At 41.4% G+C, this 19,772-nt stretch overlaps 1 protein-coding gene across 1 annotated transcript in view; it reads left to right on the top strand.

Annotated features, from left to right (window-relative positions):
• The window catches only part of DNAH6 (dynein axonemal heavy chain 6), a 302,264-nt gene that overhangs the window by 197,049 nt on the left and 85,443 nt on the right, over nt 1-19,772 (top strand). The window contains 10 exon segments of the mRNA XM_007470601.1: nt 1,299-1,466; nt 1,916-2,151; nt 4,354-4,615; nt 5,737-5,860; nt 6,371-6,567; nt 7,430-7,633; nt 8,951-9,076; nt 14,245-14,409; nt 16,788-16,855; nt 17,443-17,623. Of these exon segments, the coding sequence (XP_007470663.1) occupies nt 1,299-1,466; nt 1,916-2,151; nt 4,354-4,615; nt 5,737-5,860; nt 6,371-6,567; nt 7,430-7,633; nt 8,951-9,076; nt 14,245-14,409; nt 16,788-16,855; nt 17,443-17,623 (1,731 nt within the window).

Genomic DNA, 19,772 nt, shown 5'->3' with positions numbered 1-19,772 from the left:
CTCACTGTTGTGGCCTCTCCCGTTGCAGAGCACAGGCTCTGGACACGCAGGCTCAGCGGCCATGGCTCACGGGCCCAGCCGCTCCGCGGCATGTGGGATCTTCCCAGACCGGGGCACGAACCCGTGTCCCCTGCATCAGCAGGCGGGCTCTCAACCACTGCGTCACCAGGGAAGCCCTGATATTTAGATTTTGTCTTCTATCATTACATAAGGGTCCTTGACACAGGAGCATGATATGGACATTGCAACAGAATTAAAGTTAAGCAGAGAACTAGTCACCTCTGCAGTGTTTAGTAAGAAGAAGAACTTTTTGTTAAATAATAGAGATGGGGGTTTGGTGGTCTAACGTGTCAGTGGTTCCCATTAAGAGCAAGGACTTTGGTGTCAGGCAGACCAGGTAGCACCTCTGCTCTACCTCTTTCTTCCTGTACAACCTTGAGCATGTTTTGTAACTGTTCCAATCTTAGTAGAAAATAAGGTTTTAAAAAAATATGTATCTACCTCTTGGATTGTTGTAGAATTTAAGTAAGATATGATTTGTGAAGTGCTTGGAATATGACCTAACACGTATGAGGTGCTCAGAAAATAGTGGCTACTGTCATCATCATCATCAGGCTATTAACATGACCTAAAATTTTCAACATTTTAAACAGTAAAAATGGAAGCATTTACCATTTAGATATTTTAAATGTCTTTCAGAGGATTTTTACCTGGTAAATGTATGCCTAGTAAAATAACGTGACACATATTTTTGAAACATGCCAATTTGAACCATGTTTTCTGTCTCACCCTCAAAAAACAGTTATTCCGAGGTGACTTGTTTACCAGATACCACTCCTTTGATCCTAGTCAAGAACTTCCTACCACCGGGGAGTAAGGTTCGGATCAGCAACTAGGGCTAAGTACCCAGGACACTATCTCCAGGGGGTCTCAGCCCTGCTGATCCACCCTGAGGAAACAAGCACCCAGAGCTGTGACCTCCAGGAGTTTCTATTTGAACTCGTCCCTCATTCATTCAACATGCTACCAAGCTACCACAGGGAATAAAAATAATACAGTGTGGGCCTTCAGTGACATCCTACTCCTCTGTCCAGGGGGCATGGATCCCATGGATTCACTGTGGTGAATATCAGGGCCATTTCCTAGAGTTCTGTTACCTGAAGCTTTCTGTACATTCACAGTGTTAAATATTACAAACTGATTCACCAGTTCTGCAGATGTGAAATTCTAGTACATGAGTAAGAGATGCCAGTAAACTTATAATACTCATCATAATAGATATTTTCCTTGTCATCTAGGCACGTGAACGGGTAAAGAATGGTCTCACCAAGCTATTAGAAACAAATGTACTAGTAGATAAAATGAAATTAGATCTTTCAGCGTTAGAACCTGTCCTTTTAACAAAATCACAAGATGTTGAAGCCCTGATGGACAAACTGGCAGTGGATCAAGAAAATGCTGATCAGGTATGCAGCATCACCCAACAGTGGGTGAGAAGGCTTTGACCACCAACTGATCCCTTATATACAATGACACATGATTGGATTTTTAAATATGTTATTAAAATAATTAAGTGATAGGTCAATTTAGCCATGCTTTTAAGCCTGACTCTCTCCTTGAGAATGAGTGAACCCAATGAGTGGGGCAGAGAGAGTTGTGAGAATAGTACCAGCTGCAAATATAAAGCAGCTAATCTTCTCCTAAGAAGGAACTGTTTGTTCTAATAACTTTGTCTCCATTATTATCAACATGGCATGAGATGGACAAAAGAGAGCATAAAATGCAGTAGAGCCAAACTTCTTTCCTCATTGGTCTAATCCAAAGGGGCAAATGTGACTCACTATGATTGGCTTTGCTTTAAAACATTGAAATTCAAACACTGAGACCACTTAAGCGGTCGTGTTTCAATGGTTAGGTCCGAAACATTGTGCAAGAAGATGAAGCGATAGCGAAAGTGAAAGCCGAAGAAACCCAAGCCATAGCTGACGATGCTCAAAGAGATCTTGAAGAAGCTCTCCCTGCACTCGAAGCTGCTAACAGAGCACTGGATTCCTTAGATAAAGCGGATATATCTGAAATCAGAGTTTTCACAAAGCCCCCAGATATGGTCATGACTGTGATGGAAGCCATCTCTATTCTCTTGAATGCCAAGTGAGTACCTCACAATGACTCATTACCAAAATACCTGGTGGAATTTCTTTGCTATTTTTCTCCATTTTCATTTACATGTTTTCATTCTATTCTCCACCCTTTCATCAGTTCGGTCTGTCATTCAACAAATTGATTCCACAAGCATTTTCTTGAACATCTATTTTGCACCAGATGATGGAAAATATAAGTTCTTCCATACAAGGCACTTACAGTCTAGTAGAGAGAAAATAATAATTTCAAGACATGTGAGAGTTGCATAGTATTAGGAGTGCCAAGAAAAGAGTGCCTAAGTCCCCCTGTGGAGGTGTGAGCAGGTTTTTTGGGAGACGAAGCTCAGGTGGAGAGTAGACCATGGGGAGAGCTCAGGGATCTTTGATGCTCATGGATTGGGTGGTGCTGGGCAGGAGGGAAGTGACTGAATCATGAATGGTCTTGTATGCTGTGCTAAACAGTTCAGGTTTCACCTAGGAGATATGCAGTTTTCAAACTTTCTTGAGTAATATAAACTTTTCTTCAATAAAAATTGTGTTATAAGAAACCTTTCCAAGTAAAAGTGATCAAAGTGAAGGTAGAGGGCCCAGAGCACTCCCCCGCCAGGCCTCCCTACTAACCCTCTGGCCAGCACCTCAGTGGGACCCGGGGGCTCTTCAGAGCACAGATGGAGAGCCTTGGCCACAGGGGACTGAGAACCATTGAACATTGTTGACATAATCAGATTTTCACGTGAGAAAGACCAACCTGGCCAAAGTTCACAAAGAGTGAGTTTGACTGAGAGGCAAAACCAGTTTGAAGGTGATTGTAGTGCCCTGGCAAGAGATTTTAAGGATCTAAACCAAGCAATGGAGATAAAAATGTGAGTGCCTGGGCCGTTTTTGAAATAAAACTATTATTCCTATAATGCCTTACATTTCTATGACTCTATGATTTTATAATTGTTTCTCTACCAAAACTGTGTTGTATGGAACATTAGTCATCCAACTACTTGTCCCCCCATGAATGGTGGTGCACATAACTACCAATTACTGGGATTATAGTATTGAGATTAAAACTACCCATTTTTTTGGATAACATTTTTAATTTATTTATTTTTATAGAGATAGAGTTGACGTACAATATTATGTTAGTTTCGGGTTTGCTACATAGCGATTTGACATTTGCACACATTGTGAAACAATCACCACGATAAGTCTAGAAGCCATCTGTGGGATAATATCTTTTCTTTTTTAACTGGACTGGTACTTTAATAGTATTTTTTTTAATTATTATAAGTAACACATAATTGGACAACATTAAAAACACATCTTTGTAGCTTCTTTACATTAACTTCAATTTTCTGTCTTGCTTGGAACCAATAATAGTAATAGTAGCAGTAAAAACAAACCTCATTTTGGGGGGGGGGTAACTAATATAAATGTCATTCTACAAATTTTGAAAGATGCAAACAAAATAAATTTTTATAACTGTAGCTCAACCAGTAAATAAGAGCATTTGCAGAACCACCATTTTAAGTATGTTTAAAAAAAACAAACTATACACACTATGAAAGTAAAATTGCATAAATATATGCCTAGAAAACAAAAGTAGTAGCTCATGGTGCTCTTAAAGCATAGTAAAATGCTTTCAGTAAATTGTGTTATATTTGCTTTATAATAGGAAAACTCAGAGCAAGTTAAACGTTACATGACTAATAACATAAACAATTGACATAACTGTCTGAATTCCATCTAATCATGCCTAAGTGACATATTTTCTTATTTCTTTTTTTTTTTTTTTTAAATTTTTGGCCACGTTAGGTCTTCATTGCTGCACGCAGTCTTTTCTCTAGTTGCGGCGAGCCCCTGCACGGGCTTCTCACTGCGGTGGCTTCTTTTGTTGCAGAACACTGGTTCTAGGTGCACGGGTCCTTCAGTAGCTGTGGCACGTGGGCTCAGTAGCTGTGGCTCACAGGCTCTAGAGCGCAGGCTCAGTAATTGTGGCACACGGGCTTAGTTGCTCTACAGCATGTGGGATCTTCCCGAACCAGGGCTCGAACCCGTGTCCCCTGCATTGGCAGGCGGATTCTTAACCACTGTGCCACCAGAGAAGTTCCTGATTTTTTTTTAATCTGTGGGATAATATCTTAATGTCCTCAAAGGAATACATTTCTTTTGTTCTTACATTCCCTCATTACAATGCTATTAACTTACCATGTGTATTTTTCAGGCCTGATTGGCCAACGGCAAAGCAACTTCTTGGTGACTCTAACTTCCTGAGAAGACTTTTAGAATATGATAAGGAAAACGTTAAGCCTCAAATCCTGGCAAAGCTTCAAAAGTATATTAATAATCCTGATTTCGTGCCTGAAAAAGTAGAGAAAGTATCCAAAGCATGTAAATCCATGTGCATGTGGGTAAGAGCGATGGATTTGTACTCTCGCGTAGTCAAAGAAGTCGAACCAAAGAGACAGAAACTCCGCACTGCACAGGTACGTCATCTGTGTTGTGATATTTTGTAGAATCAAAGACCATTCAAGCTCCCTTTGTGGTGCCGCTGAGACCCTACACAATATAGATAGTAATCATGCTCTTGAAAATTAGTTTTTGTTTTAAAAAATAGCTAGCAAAGATTGTTTTTTTCAGAAATGACCTCTGAAATCAGCCCTCTTCCAGCATAGAAGGAAAATAAGTCCTTAGTATATTCATATCGTCAGGCCTATGGTAATTTTTTACTTCATTTTAGCTCTAGCATCTGATACTCTATGTTTCTATTTGCTAAATACTCCCACACTTGATGAGGTTCTGAAAACCAGCTTAACCCACAATTGGATGTGAGGCCCCAAGCAGAACAAAGAATGATCATTTAGTGGAACAGGTTACCAAAAGAACCACAGCTGTAGAGCAGGGGTTGGCAAACTTTTTCTGTAAAAATCCAGACAGTAAATATTTTCAGCTTTGCCGGCTATATGGTCTCTGTTGCGATTACCCAACTCTGCCGTTGCAGCACCAAAACAGCCATCAACAATTCAGACACGAGTTAAGTATGGCTGTGTTCCAATATAACTTTATTTATGGTCATTGGAAGCCAAATTTCATACAATTATCATGTGTTATGAAATACTATTCTTCTTTTGGTATTTTTCGCCCCAACCATTTAAAACTGTAAAACCATTCTCAGCTCACAAGCCACACAAAAACAGGCAGTGGGCTAGATTTGGCCTGCAGGTCATAGTTGCAGACCCCTGCTCTAGAGAACTAGTTAGGAAAGATAGTTTTCACTATTGCATGAGTATTTCATTTGTTTTATCATTTAAAGTTAATAGTCCATTTTAGTAACTAATTCATCCTCAAATGCTTGGTACATCTGTTTCTCTAATCCTTCGATGATTTATTTTGTTGGGCTTTGTTTTTGTTTTGTTTTGTTCTGGTTCTGCTTTTATATTTTATTCTCTCATATATGTTTTAACTTTGTATATCATATCACTATCTTTTAGGACAAACTCTTTTAAGAGAAAGAAAACATAAATCCTATTTTTTTAAAATAACCTATTATAAATGGGCAAATTTGACCTTCTTTGGGGGCCTGTTCTTATTTACTTGATTTTATTAGGCTGAACTTGATATTACAATGGCTACTCTGAGGGAAAAGCAAGCATTACTAAAAAAAGTGGAAGATCAAATACAGGCCTTACAACATGAATACGACAAAAGCGTGAATGAGAAAGAAAGTCTGGGTAAGTAACTCATAAAATTTATGCTGGTCAGGAAATGCCTGATTTTCAAAAGGAAAAAGAGTTTTCCGGCAGTCAGGTCTCAGCCTCCATCCAGCAGGTAAGGCATATTTGTGTTAGATGGATGGCCTTAACCTTCTAGTATAACATTAGTATATTGTATATATTCAACTCCTATATCTGAATAAGGCTTTGGGGGGGAATGTTACATTATAACACAGAGCAGCACATGAATTTGATCCGGAAAATAAATACCACAGGGGCAGGAAGAGAGCACTATCTTCAGCCAGAGTAAAGGAGTATCAAAAAGGAACTCTCAGCATGGAAGAGGCAAACTTGGACTTGGTTCTGAAATGGGGACTAGTGCTGAATTGGTGTGAGGTTTCCCAGAGATGTATTGATGTCATTAGCTAAGTAATGCTCATTCCGCTATAAGCAGAAGCAGGTGAATAAACTTCTTATACTGTAGGCAAATATTGAATAGCATAACTCGGTTTTCTTTAAATTTTCTAGCAAAGACGATGGCCCTGACCAAAGCACGTCTGGTACGTGCTGGAAAGCTGACGGCTGCATTAGGAGACGAGCAAATCCGATGGGAAGAAAGCATCCAGAAATTCAACGAGGAGATATCGAATATCATTGGGAATGTGTTCATAGCAGCAGCTTGTGTGGCCTATTATGGGGCCTTCACAGCCCAGTACAGGCAATCGGTGGGTAAACGTGCTTTCTGTGAGGAGGGGTGAGAAGCAGCTGAAACTGAGGGAGGCGGGGTGTGTGTGTGTCATTTTTCCAAGTTTAGAGGGAGGTTCTCCATGAACCTTAGGTATTCATTCCACTGCCCCCAAGTCAGTGATGGTTACCCCTAGGCTTTCCTTAACACAATCCCTCTTTTCCTCTCCCGCCTTAGAAAGTTACTCATCACTTGCTTACACAGGAACCTGCGGAAGAAAAAGAGACAGGGAGTCTTCCCGACTTAGGATCGAACCAGGATGAAGTGTTCTGAATTGGCGAGGGCCTGCTACAAAGGGCTCAATGATGGGAAAGAGCAGGAAACTGAATTATTTGGAGATATTTGAGAACCACTTTTATGAAATGCCTTCCTAAAAATGTTTTTCCCTGTCCTTGAGTTATAAAACCTCGTTGGTATAGGACTCATATAGATTCTATAGGAGCTCAGGGATCATCTGATGCCAAGCGGGCAGTGGGGCCAGGGGTGCTCTTGGGGGACAGACCGTTCCCTAGCGTGCATGACTGTGCCACTCGTTGAAGGAGGTGACATGCTAACACCCTTCTGCCCCAACTACTAATTGCCAGTAGCACCCATGGTCATTGTGATAACTCCCAACTTCTCCATGTGCTGCCAGACTCTCCCACCTACACCCATGGCTGGGCAGGGCCCAGCCTCCTCTCTCAATTGTCCTGTCATTCCCGTCTGAGAGTATGGGTCCACAGGAACAAACTCAGACCGTTTGCCTCCGGGACCCATCTATCTCCTGCCTCAGTAGGACCTGTTGTGTGTATCTTCATTTACTGGGTATTCCTGACTCTATACAAGCTTTTCTCCTTCTACAGCTTATAGAGTGTTGGATCCAGGACTGTCAGTCTCTAGAGATCCCAATCAATCCTGCATTCAGTCTCATTAACACTCTTGGCGATCCCTACGAAATACGGCAGTGGAACACAGATGGGCTGCCCCGTGACCTGATATCAACGGAAAATGGCATTCTGGTCACTCAAGGGAGACGGTGGCCTTTGATGATTGATCCCCAAGATCAGGTGCGTAACCAGCGCTTCAGATAAAGAGCAGCCTATTAACTCTGCTTAACGTTGCACTATTACAAATTCTAAAAGTGGACTTTAATGTACTTGTAAGAATCTTGGAGATTTAGACCTAGAAGGGAGTTGAGATGTCTTCTAGTCCACGTCCCTCATTTTGTGGAGGCAGAAAGTAAAAAGGGAAGAGTCCAAGTGCTCTAAACACTTGATTTTTTAAAATTTTTTTTATTGAATTGTAGTTGATTTACAATGTTGTGTTAATTTCTGCTGTACAGCAAAGTGATTCAGTTATCCATATGTGTGTGTGTGTGTGTGTGTGTGTGTGTGTGTACACACATATATATATACATTCTTTTTCATATTCTTTTCCATTATGGTTTATCACAGGATATTGAATATAGCTCCTTGTGCTATACGGTAGGACCTTGTTGCTTATCCATTCTATATAAAATAGTTTGCATCTGCTAATCCCAAACTCCCAGTCCTTCCTTCCCCCACCTCTCCTCCCCCTTGGCAACCACAAGTCTGTTTCTGTTTCATAGATAAGTTCATCTGTGTCATATTTTATATTCCACATATAAGTGATATCATATAGTATTTGTCTTTCTCTTTCTGACTTACTTCACTTAGTATGATAATCTCTAGGTCCATACATGTTGCTTCAAATGGCATTATTTTGTTCTTTTTTGTGGCTGAGTAATATTCCATCATATATATGTACCACATCTTCCTTATCCATTCATCTGTCGATGGACATTTATGTTGTTTCCATGTCTTGGCGATTGTGAGAAATGCTGCCATGAACGTAGGGGTCTGCACACTTGATATTGATTGGGTTTGTTTAGGGGGTTGACTATTTGTTTTCTATGGGAGCAGAAATTCATTCCTGTCCTTGTTCTTTATTCCTAAGAGGTCTAAGGAGTGAGAATAAAGTCAAGGTGTGATTAATTTTAGGGCAAGCCTGCCTGGAATTTACAGAATCCCATTATCTGAACTTAAGTCCATGGATCAATTGTTCTAAATGGGGTTTAGAAAAAGGAATCCATTTGAAAGCAAGGGAGACAAGCTTGAACACCTTAAGCGTGAGCTTTTTTCCTAGATGGGTCTTTTCTTCATTTGCCCCAAATTTGAACAAAAGCAAGAATCCCAAACATTAGATTTAAAAGGTATTTTTATTTGCAGTGGGAGTGGTATATTTTTATCTTTTTCTTATCTTTCAAACTTCTTTCTAGATTGAACAAAATTTCTAAACTTTAAAAACTTCCACTTTTTTAAAAACTCGAAAGTAAACGTCCTGCTTTGTGCTTTCTCATACAGGCAAACCGTTGGATAAGAAACAAAGAAAGCAAAAATGATTTAAAGATCATTAAACTCACGGATAGTAATTTCTTACGCACACTTGAAAATTCAATCCGACTTGGTTTACCCATCTTACTGGAAGAGGTTTGCTTTTTACTTTTCTTTTCTTAGTTAGTTTCCAACGTTCAGATCACAACTGGAATCCTATACAGGCTGTGTCTGCCTCACACTAAAGACCCCAGTCAGTGCAGTTTTCTAGCTGGTCAAACCAATTGCTTTTCTCCTTAAACAATACACTCTTGAATGGGGAGCAGTCTGTGATTGATCGAATATTTGGAAGATATTCCTTTGGTGTTAAGTGGGATAGGCTCTGTTTTCTAACACTGCTGATTCTCAGGCCTCGTGTGGATCTTGATCGTTAGTGGCCCCGAAAACTCAAAGCAGCAGTGTCATCAGGGAGTATCTCCTCGCACCAGTGATGTGAAGCCAGTAAAACACCCCAAAGGGCATAAACATTATTTTCCACTTAGACATAAAGTCAGAATTAGATTAAGTAGTATGATGTAAACTTTTATTTAAAAAAAAATGATGTTTGTTGAATCTACATGCTTTATTTCCTCAGAATCACTCCAAGAGTGGATGTTTTTGAAACTGTTCATTCATTCAACACACATTGTTTGAGAATCAATGGCAAACAATACAGATACGGTTCTTGCCCTTTGTAGTTTACGATGGGGACAGAGATAATAACCAGAGAAAAGAGAGAGGAAATGAGACAGAAAGGGAGGAAGAGAACTTGCAGTAAGGGCTTTGAAGGGACAAGCCCAGTGCTGACGTAGCCAATAAGAGGGTGGGGGGAGCTAAAGTAGATGCATGGCTACAGGTGGTAACATTTCAGCTGCGACCTAAGTGATGAGCTCGCCATGGGAGGAGCTCAGAGAGATGGGCTTTCCAAGCAAAGGGGACAGCATTTACAATGGCCTTGGGCACAAAAGAAACTGGGTAATCATTATGGTTTATTTCCCTAATTTCCCATTCTATTTTATGAGAAGAGTGAGTAAGTGAACACTGTGAGCTCAACCTCAGTGTAACCATGTCTAGAAGGATCTCTGCTGCAACAGAATGGCGAGAAGCCCAGAAAAGACTGCGGACCTGGGGCAGCTTAGCTGCAGCCCTGGCGTGGTGCCTGGAATAATCAGTAATATTAGCAACAGCTACCACTCACTGAGTGCTCGCTGCATGCCAGACTCTGCTGTTGGTATTTAATGTATATTAATTCTTTAATTCACACTGCAACCTTACAGGGTGGTTACTACTATTATCCCATTTTACTGATGAGGAAACTGAGGCACAGAAAGGTTAAGTATACCATCTGAGCAGCCTTGACCATCTAGAAAATCCACAGCAAGTTACTATGCTCCCAGCTCAAGCTACAAAAAGCGCAGGAAGCTTCCATGTGTGGCTTGTGGCCTTGACCTAAATGGGCAAAGTTCTGTAAGGTGTCCCAGGCCCCCATTCAAACCCTGAAGTTACAGGAGAGAGTGAAGTCTCCAAAAATCCTTGGCCCAGTTATGTTAGCCCCAAACTGGTTTCTTTTTTTTTTTTTTTTAATGTGGACTATTTATTTATTTATTTATTTGGCTGCATCGGGTCTTAGTTGCAGCACCCAAGATCTTCATTGTGGTGCTGAGGCTTTTCTCTAGTTGTGGCACACGGGCTCTAGAGCACGCAGGCTTAGTTGCCCCGCAGTATGTGGGGTCTTAGTTCCCTGACCAGGGATCGAACCCGCGTCCCCTGCATTAGAAGGCGGATTCTAAGCCACTGCGCCACCAGGGAAGTCCTCTAACTGGATTCTTAAACCTCAGTTTACTTCGTGACACAGGAGGTCCTGAGGGAATTTCTTTTCTCATGGCAATGGACAAAAGACTTTCTGTGATGTTCTACCCCTGGAGAGCAGAGCCTCTTAGCTGTAGCTGCGTGCTCTTGGAACTGGGGAGTGGGGCCCTGGTTAGAGCGGGGCCAGGAAGAGGACACTCTGACTGGGCCTTTCCTGCTTTCTGTGACTTGGTGTCATTCGGATTTTACACCTAGCTGCTTTCTACATTTGTGGGGTGGTATTTTCAGACTTTGTCTCCACCCATTCATGGGTGTGAAATCGAGTTAATCGACCTCAATCAGCATTTTTTAATGAAACAGAATAGACTTTTGCTTGTTTGTTTTTAATTCACCTGTATTTGTAACAACTTGTAAAGCAGAATGTGACTTAAGCACTACATTTCATACAGGTCTTTTGTCTCCTTAGGTAGGTTTATTCCTAGATAATTTATTCTTTTTGTTGCAATGGTAAATGAGAGTATTTTCTTAATTTCACTTTCAGAATTTTCATCATTAGTGTATAGGAATGCAAGAGATTTCTGTGCATTTATTTGGTATCCTGCTACTCTACCAAATTCATTGATTAGCTCTAGTAGTTTTCTGGTGGCATCTTTAGGATTCTCTATGTATAGTATCATGTCATCTGCAAACAGTGACAGCTTTACTTCTTCTTTTCCGATTTGGATTCCTTTTATTTCTTTTTCTTCTCTGATTGCTGTGGCTAAAACTTCCAAAACTATGTTGAATAAGAGTGGTGAGAGTGGGCAACCTTGTCTCGTTCCTGATCTTAGTGGAAATGGTTTCAGTTTTTCACCATTGAGGATGATGTTGGCTGTGGGTTTGTCATATATGGCCTTTATTATGTTGAGGTAAGTTCCCTCTATGCCTACTTTCTGCAGGGTTTTTATCATAAATGGGTGTTGCTTTCTCTGCATCTATTGAGATGATCATATGGTTTTTCTCCTTCAATTTGTTAATATGGTGTATCACGTTGATTGATTTGCGTATATTGAAGAATCCTTGGATTCCTGGGATAAACCCCACTTGATCACGGTGTATGATCCTTTTAATGTGCTGTTGGATTCTGTTTGCTAGTATTTTGTTGAGGATTTTTGCATCTATGTTCATCAGCGATATTGGCCTGTAGTTTTCTTTCTTTGTGACATCCTTCTCTGGTTTTGGTATCAGGGTGATGGTGGCCTCATAGAATGAGTTTGGGAGTATTCCTCCCTCTGCTATATTTTGGAAGAGTTACTGGGCATATACCTTGAGAAAACCATAATTCAAAAAGAGTCATGTACCACAATGTTCATTGAAGCTCTATTTACAATAGCCAGGACATGGAAGCAACCTAAATGTCCATCAACAGATGAATGGATAAAGATGTGGCACATATATACTTTGGAGTATTACTCAGCCATAAAAAGAAACGAAACTGATTTATTTGTAGTGAGGTGGATGGACCTAGAGTCTGTCATACGGAGTGAAGGAAGGCAGAAAGAGAAAAACAAATACCATATGCTAACACATATACATGGAATCTAAAACAAAAAAAAAAAATGGTCATGAAGAACCTAGGGGCAAGAGGGGAATAAAGGCACAGACCTACTAGAGAATGGACTTGAGGATATGGGGAGGGCGAAGGGTAAGCTGGGACAAAGTGAGAGAGTGGCATGGACATATATACACTAACAAATGTAAAATAATAGTTAGTGGGAAGCAGCCGCATAGCACAGGGAGATCAGCTCGGTGCTTTGTGACCACCTAGAGGGGTGGGATAGGGAGGGTCGGAGGGAGGCAGACGCAAGAGGGAAGAGATATGGGGATATATGTATATGTATAACTGATTCACTTTGTTTTAAAGCAGAAACTAAGACACCATTGTAAAGCAATTATACTCCAATAAAGATGTTAAAAAAAAAAGCACTGCCTTTCCACTCACAAAACTTGCTCTGAGTCACTTTTCAAATGGCTTTACAACATGCCTAGGTAGGCTTATAATTTTCCTACTCTAAACATTACTTTTCTTTGGAAAACAAGCCCTATGGATAGTTACTCCCATCAAGTTGGTTCAGTCAAACATACTAAGTTCTAGAGGCCTGGCACATGCAGGGGATGTGCATGGTTTAAAAAGTAGATCCCAGAAGATGAAAGTTGCTTTAACAAGTATTTTTCTTGTAAACATCAAGGTATATACTTCAAAACACTTCAGTGACAGAAGATACGGTCTACTAAAGAATCTCCTTGATAGCTAAACACTTCAGACCACTAAGTTAACATAGGTTACATATACTTTACAAGAAACACTACTATGGTCTGTTAAAATAAGCCAACATGAAACTAGAAAAGAAAAACTAGCTCTGTTTTAGTGCCTAAAGTATCACAGTATCTCACTTAGTAGAAAGAAGTCTTATCTTCCCCTTAAGTAGTTGTCGTGCCATACAGATTTTTAAATGTTAACAAAAGTAAAGAAATACTTGAAAACATATTATCAGAGGAAATGGACACAGAGTGTTGAACACGTAGCCAAGTAATCCTCAGGCAGAGCTTAATCTACTTCTTCCACACAGGATGTGCCATAGAATAGACTTTAAAAAGCACAAAATTGTATCGTGGATAGTAAGGGAAACCTTATCTCATAGACTTTTGTTTTAAGAATTTGCATGCTTGGGTACCATATCACAATATGAAATAGATTTGTTAACTATTGATTACATCAAATTTTGACAGGGCCCCCTTCACATACATGCTGTACAAAGATGTTTGTCATGGGGTCTGTTGGCAATGTCTGCATGCCCCGGTTCTTACCAAAAATCAGATTTGCTTTGAGGGGAAAAAAAAATTGCTGTCATGTAGAATAGAGATCTACAGACTTCTATAAAGAGCCAGATATTTTAGGTTTTTCAGGTCACATACAGTCTCTGTACAAATATTCTCTGAACAAATATTCTTCTTTGTTTTGTTTAGTTTGGGGGCTTTGCTGGTTTTACAACCCTTTAAAAAGGTAAAAAACATTCTTAGCTCAAGAGCCATACAAAAACAGGCCCCAGAGGACCAGATCGGCCTGCAAGCTGGAGCCTGCAGCTCCTGACTTAGAAAAACCATGAAGGTGAACAGAGCTTCCTTTGTCTGGGGTCTGTTCAAGGACCACCCTGTGGGCTCTTCTTTCTTAGCTGCTTTCTCTTGGGGCCGAATCATGTGTAAGTTCAGTCCAAATAAATATATGTCCTTCCTATGCTCTTATCTCTTTAGAGTATCAATGAAACAATCCCTGGAAAATGTACACTGTTAGAGGTAGTGAGAGGAGTTTAAGAAATATTCATAAGATCACAGAAAAATTGCCCATTCAGAGAAAAGTCTGAGGCCTAAGAAATTTGGAAAAGTTGCTGCCATCCATTTAATGACTTGCTTTTTATATTTTTGTTTTAATGTTTAAGCTTAGAGAGATCCTGGATCCAGCTCTGGAACCCGTCCTTTTGAAACAGACTTTCATCAGTGGTGGACGAGTGCTCATTCGCCTTGGAGACTCGGACATTGATTACGATAAAAACTTCAGGTTCTATATGACGACCAAATTGCCAAACCCTCACTACCTGCCTGAGGTACGAGCTGCCGGCCTGAGAGGGTTTTAATGGTGTGATGGGTCTCCCACCTCTTCCCCTCTGCCACACCCCTCCTCCCACCATCCTCCACTCGCTTCTCTTCTGAGTCCTGACCCTGATCCCAGTCGCCCTTCTGCTCACCTTCTGGTTGGAACTCAAACCCCTCCCCTCTTGGCCCCCAGGCCCCGCCCTGTCTCCCTCGCCTGTGCTCCTTTTTGGCTCCCGCCTTGTTCCAGGTCGCCAGCCGCTCCTCGGGACACAGGACACCACTCCCTCCTAATCATTCTTCTCTCTCCTCAGAACAAGGCCATTTGTTCTCTCTTATTGTGGCTGAGAAATGAATCAGAGCCTAAGAGAGCCTCTAGGGGAGGGGGTACCTGTCAGTGTCCAAGTATGCAGGTGCCCAGCAGACAGCCTGCTTAAGAACTCTGGTGACCAACAACATCGGAGAATCATGATTCTAACATCCAGTGTCTGTACTTAGAGTTCTGGGGAAGGGGCATCTTGTCCTTTCCCCTTCCTCATGCTCTCAGACTATTTGAAGGGAGCTGTGTGAAGCCCACATCCATACACAGGTCTCTGAACCATGGTAAGATCCAGAAGAAGCCCTACTCTTGTGCTACAGAGCCCAAGGCAGTTGTAACACAAATGAAGACAGCTGGGACCCCTTTCTCCCTTCCCGCAGGGGGCGCAGAGGGGCAGCTCTACCCCAGCAAAACCCGCTGCAGACTCTGGTCCAGGCACAGCCACTTACTCTGCGGGGTCTTCCCTGCCCCACGGGCCTCCCATTCTCTAATGGGGCCAAAGCAGTGAGGGAAGGGACTTCAATCAGAACTTCAGTCCTCCATCCTCCACTAAAAATCATCTTGGGATACAGCATTCCAAAGAGTGTCATTTCATTTTAGTTACTGAATTCCTCATAGCTGTCTGTCTTCCCTAGAAGTGTTCTGGTTGAATGAAATTGACACATTTCTTGCATAAAATGAGGGAAATGCTACTGATATTAAAAGCCTAGGTCAGGGTTTTCCTTGTCAACCTCAAGCAGTTTAATTACACAGCTGATGCCAGAGCTCATATCCCAAGTTCCCTTTTAGAGTTGAGAAAATTGACCCATGTGCTGACTCACAGCCTTTGATTTCTCACTTTATTTAACTTTTGAGAGGGAACATCACACACCTCCCCAATCCCAGCTCTGTGACTGCAGGTAAATTATTCCATTTCTTGGATCCTCTAGTCAGTCAACTATAAAGTGGAGACAAAGGCCACTTCAAGGATTTGTTTATGAAGATTAAATAAGAATAATGTGTGTAGATAAAAAACAAGGTCCTACTGTATAGTACAGGGAACTATATTCAATATCCTGTGACAAACCATAATGGAAAAGAATATTTTAGAAGTATGTATATGTATAACTGAATCACTTTGCTGTACAACAGAAACTAACACAACATTGTAAATCAAGTATACCTCAATAAAATAAAAAAATTTTAAAGAATAATGTATATAGGGACTTCCCTGGTAGTCCAGTGGTTAAGAATCTGCCTTCCAATGCAGGGGATGCAGGTTCGATCCCTGGTCAGGGAACTAAGATCCCACATGCCGTGGGCAACTAAGCCTACACCACAACTACTGAGCCTGCGTGCTCTGGAGTCCACGCGCCACAGTGAAAGATTCCGCATGCTGCGACAAATATCCCACATGCCACAACTAAGACCCAACACAGCCAAATAAATAAATAATTTAAGAAAAGAATAGTGTGTATAAAATATATGACATTCAAACCCTCTTATTATATTTGTGATTTTTGCTGTTGACTTATTCAATAACATCAGAATATTATAGTAACATTTTTTTATAAAAATAGTATGATGAGACAAAGTATGTAAAGCTCTATGTATTATTAATAAGATCATCTTTTTAACAAAGACAAACTAAGTGAAAGTCGCTATAACTAAGTGATTTTTATTAGCACATTTAGTCCTCACAAATACCCTATGCATTGTTCCTATTTTCCCAATTTTTAAGGATCAGGACCTGAAGCTCAGAATGGACTGGCTTGTCCCACATCCTACATAAACTGAAGGGTACAGCTAGCATTTGATCCCTGCTTCTTTCTAACCCTTCACTGGCTCACCTTTCCTTAAAACATCATTCTCTAATGGTGGCATTTGAGAAACAAGATTATCACTCATGGCAGCAGGGAAAATCACATTATAATTTTGTGAGACTAGGATTTTATTGCTTGCCGTGTGTGTGGGTAGTGAGTTCACCATTAGAACCAGGATACATCCAGCTGCGTAATAATGAGCCCTATTCTAATAAAGAAAGCAGTTTCTACTTTATTAGTCTGAACTGATTACTCTATGCTTCTCTTCTAGGTGTGCATCAAAGTTACCATCATCAATTTCACTGTAACCAAATCAGGTCTGGAGGATCAGTTGTTAAGGTAAAAGAAAGGGGGTGGGGGCGCAAAGGTTTCCTAATATTTTGTTTAGAAATTTTGACTAAGAAAAAGATTAGCTCGCAAATAGAGGATGGGAGCAAATGATGAAAGAACAGGTGAGGGGAGACGTAAGTTCGCATGTTTAAATGGGAGAGGCTAGAGGTAAAGCGACCAAGAATCACTTCACGGAGGTGATGGAATTTCAGAGTCTCCCATGTCAGGTGGGAAAGAACATTCCAGGCACCATTTCAGCTTGGCACAAGCAACCGTTAGAAACAGAAATCGAATGACTAGAGACATCAAGCACTGAACAGGTTTTCCTAAGAGAAGATGAGAAGAAGCCATGGGAGATGTGGTCAGGTGCAGATCTCTGAAATACAAGATAAATAATCAGAACTTATACATAGTGCTTTGAATAGCCACTGGGACACCCAGCAAAAGAGGGCCTTGTGCATTAGGATGGGGCTGGTAGCATTAGTATTCAGCTAAGTAGTACTCAGGATAAGAACAATGAGAAATGGGAAAAGAAAAATGGAAGCAACTTCAGGGCCCTGACAAAGACCTAATTTAGGGATTCACTTTGGCATCAGTGATGTCGTGCGGCTTGAGAAGCCTGAGTTGGAAGAACAAAGGATTAAGCTCATTGTGAGGATCAATGCTGACAAAAACCAGCTGAAAGCTATCGAAGAGAAAATCCTGAAAATGCTCTTCACATCTGAGGGAAATATTCTGGACAATGAAGAACTCATTGACACACTCCAGGACTCAAAGGCAAGTAAAATATTTTTATTATTTGTAGAAAGTGTGTTAATTTGGGCTTCCCTGATGGCGCAGTGGTTGAGAATCTGCCTGCCAACGCAGGGGACACTGGTTCGAGCCCTGGTCCAGGAAGATCCCACGTGCCGCGGAGCAGTTAAGCCCGTGCGCCACAACTAGTGAGCCTGTGCTCTAGAGCCTGCGAGCCACAACTACTGAATCTCACGCGCCTAGAGCCCATGCTCTGTAACGAGAAGCCACCGCAATGAGAAGCCTGTGCACCACAACGAAGAGTAGCCCCTGCTCACCGCAGCTAGAGTATAATTGCTTTACAATATTGTGTTAGTTTCTGTTGTATAACAAAGTAAATCAGCTATACGTATACATATGTCCCCATATCCCCTCCCTCTTGCATCTCCCTCCCACCCTCCCTATCCCACCCCTCTAGGTGGTCACAAAGCATGGAGGTGATCTCCCTGTGCTAACCTGCAGTGTCTTGTAAAGCAAGAGCAGTAGCCACCCCTGAGCTGCTGGGGCAGACACAATAACATGCCTGGGTAGCAGGCCCCTCACCAACCGAAGGAAAAGTAGATAAAATGTAACAACTGCTCTTCTTGTCTGCATTTTTCAAACAAAGCATGTCACATAAAGAACTGGGACAAGATCTAAGTTGAAAGGAACGACACAATTACATACACATATTAATGTCACCCCACTCCAGGAAGCTTCCCTGGTCTTCCCAGCTGGAATGAATCGCTTCCTTCTTGGAACACCTGACACCTTATCTGCACCTCTAATACAGCACTTGTCACCGTTTACCTTATGTTATAGCTATCCAATTACATGTCTTTTCTCTTCTGTTAGGTTGTTAAGTTCCATGCAGCAAGAATCTATTTTACAAATTGTGTGAGTTCTTGGCTTTCCCCTTTGCCAGCTCAGAAACCCGTTTTCCTGGGTCTGCTAAGTTGTTACCACCCTTCTGTCTGCTATTTCCTCTTCTGTTCCTCCCATTTTTGTGGATTTGCCATGTTTTTTAAAAGTCCCTTCACTATAACTCTGTCATGGTTTCAGTAGGGAGTAAAGGTACATGTATTCTGACTGCCATCTGTCAACTAGTTTCTGTTTGTAAAGATTTACCTTGAAGAGGTCCTTTCTGTAGAGTAGAGACAGGACTGATTGCTCCTGGGCTGCATTTCCTGCCACTTCCTGCCTATAGTTCATACTCCCCTAAATTCCCAGAGCCCTCATTTAAAACTAGGTCTATCTTCCCTCACCACTGTGGAAGCCTCAAGTCTCTAGGACATAATGTCTATAAGTAGTTACTAAACTCAACCGAGGTGTATGGTCTTCTAATATTCTCTGGCCAAAAGAAGAAAATGGTTCACTTTGCTTTCTCTTTAGCCCTGGGTTCTGCATTATCAGGGCCTGTGCTCACCAGGGAATAAAGCATTGTTTGTGGGTAGATCTCCATAATTCAACCGCTCCCATGTCAACCTGCCATTTTCTACTCAGATGTAAAGACTTCAGTTGAGTCCAGTATTGAGACTGGTGTTTCTCACTCAATTCTACCCTTTCTTGCCTCCTCAGGTTCCTAAGGGGTCAACATGGGGAGAATGTGAACCTTTGATTCCGGGGCACAGCTTCTGCACCAAGTCCCTCCCCCGCTGCTTAGTGGGCTGGGGAGGACAGTCTAGACTTAGCCACTAGCCACGTGCGGCTGTTGAGCCCTTGAAATGTGGCTAGTCTGAACTGAGATGTGTTGTTAGTGTAAAATACACACCAGATGTCCAAGGCTTAATCCCCCAAAATGTAAAAGTATCTCCATAAATTTTTATGTTGATTATATATTGATATATATCAAGATAGATTGGATTATATTGGGTTAAATATATTGTAAAAATTCATTTTACTTGTTTCTTTTTACTTTAAGTTAGAATTGTATTTGTGGCTCACATTATATTTCCAGTGGGCAGTGTGGCTCTAGACAGGAACCCGATGATCCCCTTCAATAGTGCAAATACTGACCAGCGAGCCCATAGTGATTGTTCGCAGTCCGTGCCCTAGACCCTGTGACGTCCTTGAGACAGAGGATCTCCCAACCTAGGGATGTCCACACCTGAAGAAGATGAGGGGGAGGGGGAGAACAAGGACAGACAGCCATAGG

The sequence above is a fragment of the Lipotes vexillifer genome, unplaced genomic scaffold, assembly GCF_000442215.2.
Source record: "Lipotes vexillifer unplaced genomic scaffold, Lipotes_vexillifer_v1.1 scaffold1098, whole genome shotgun sequence".
In the NCBI taxonomy this organism is placed as follows: domain Eukaryota; kingdom Metazoa; phylum Chordata; class Mammalia; order Artiodactyla; family Lipotidae; genus Lipotes; species Lipotes vexillifer.
Note: the sequence above shows the minus strand (reverse complement) of the source record. Positions and strands in the feature narration are given on the sequence as shown.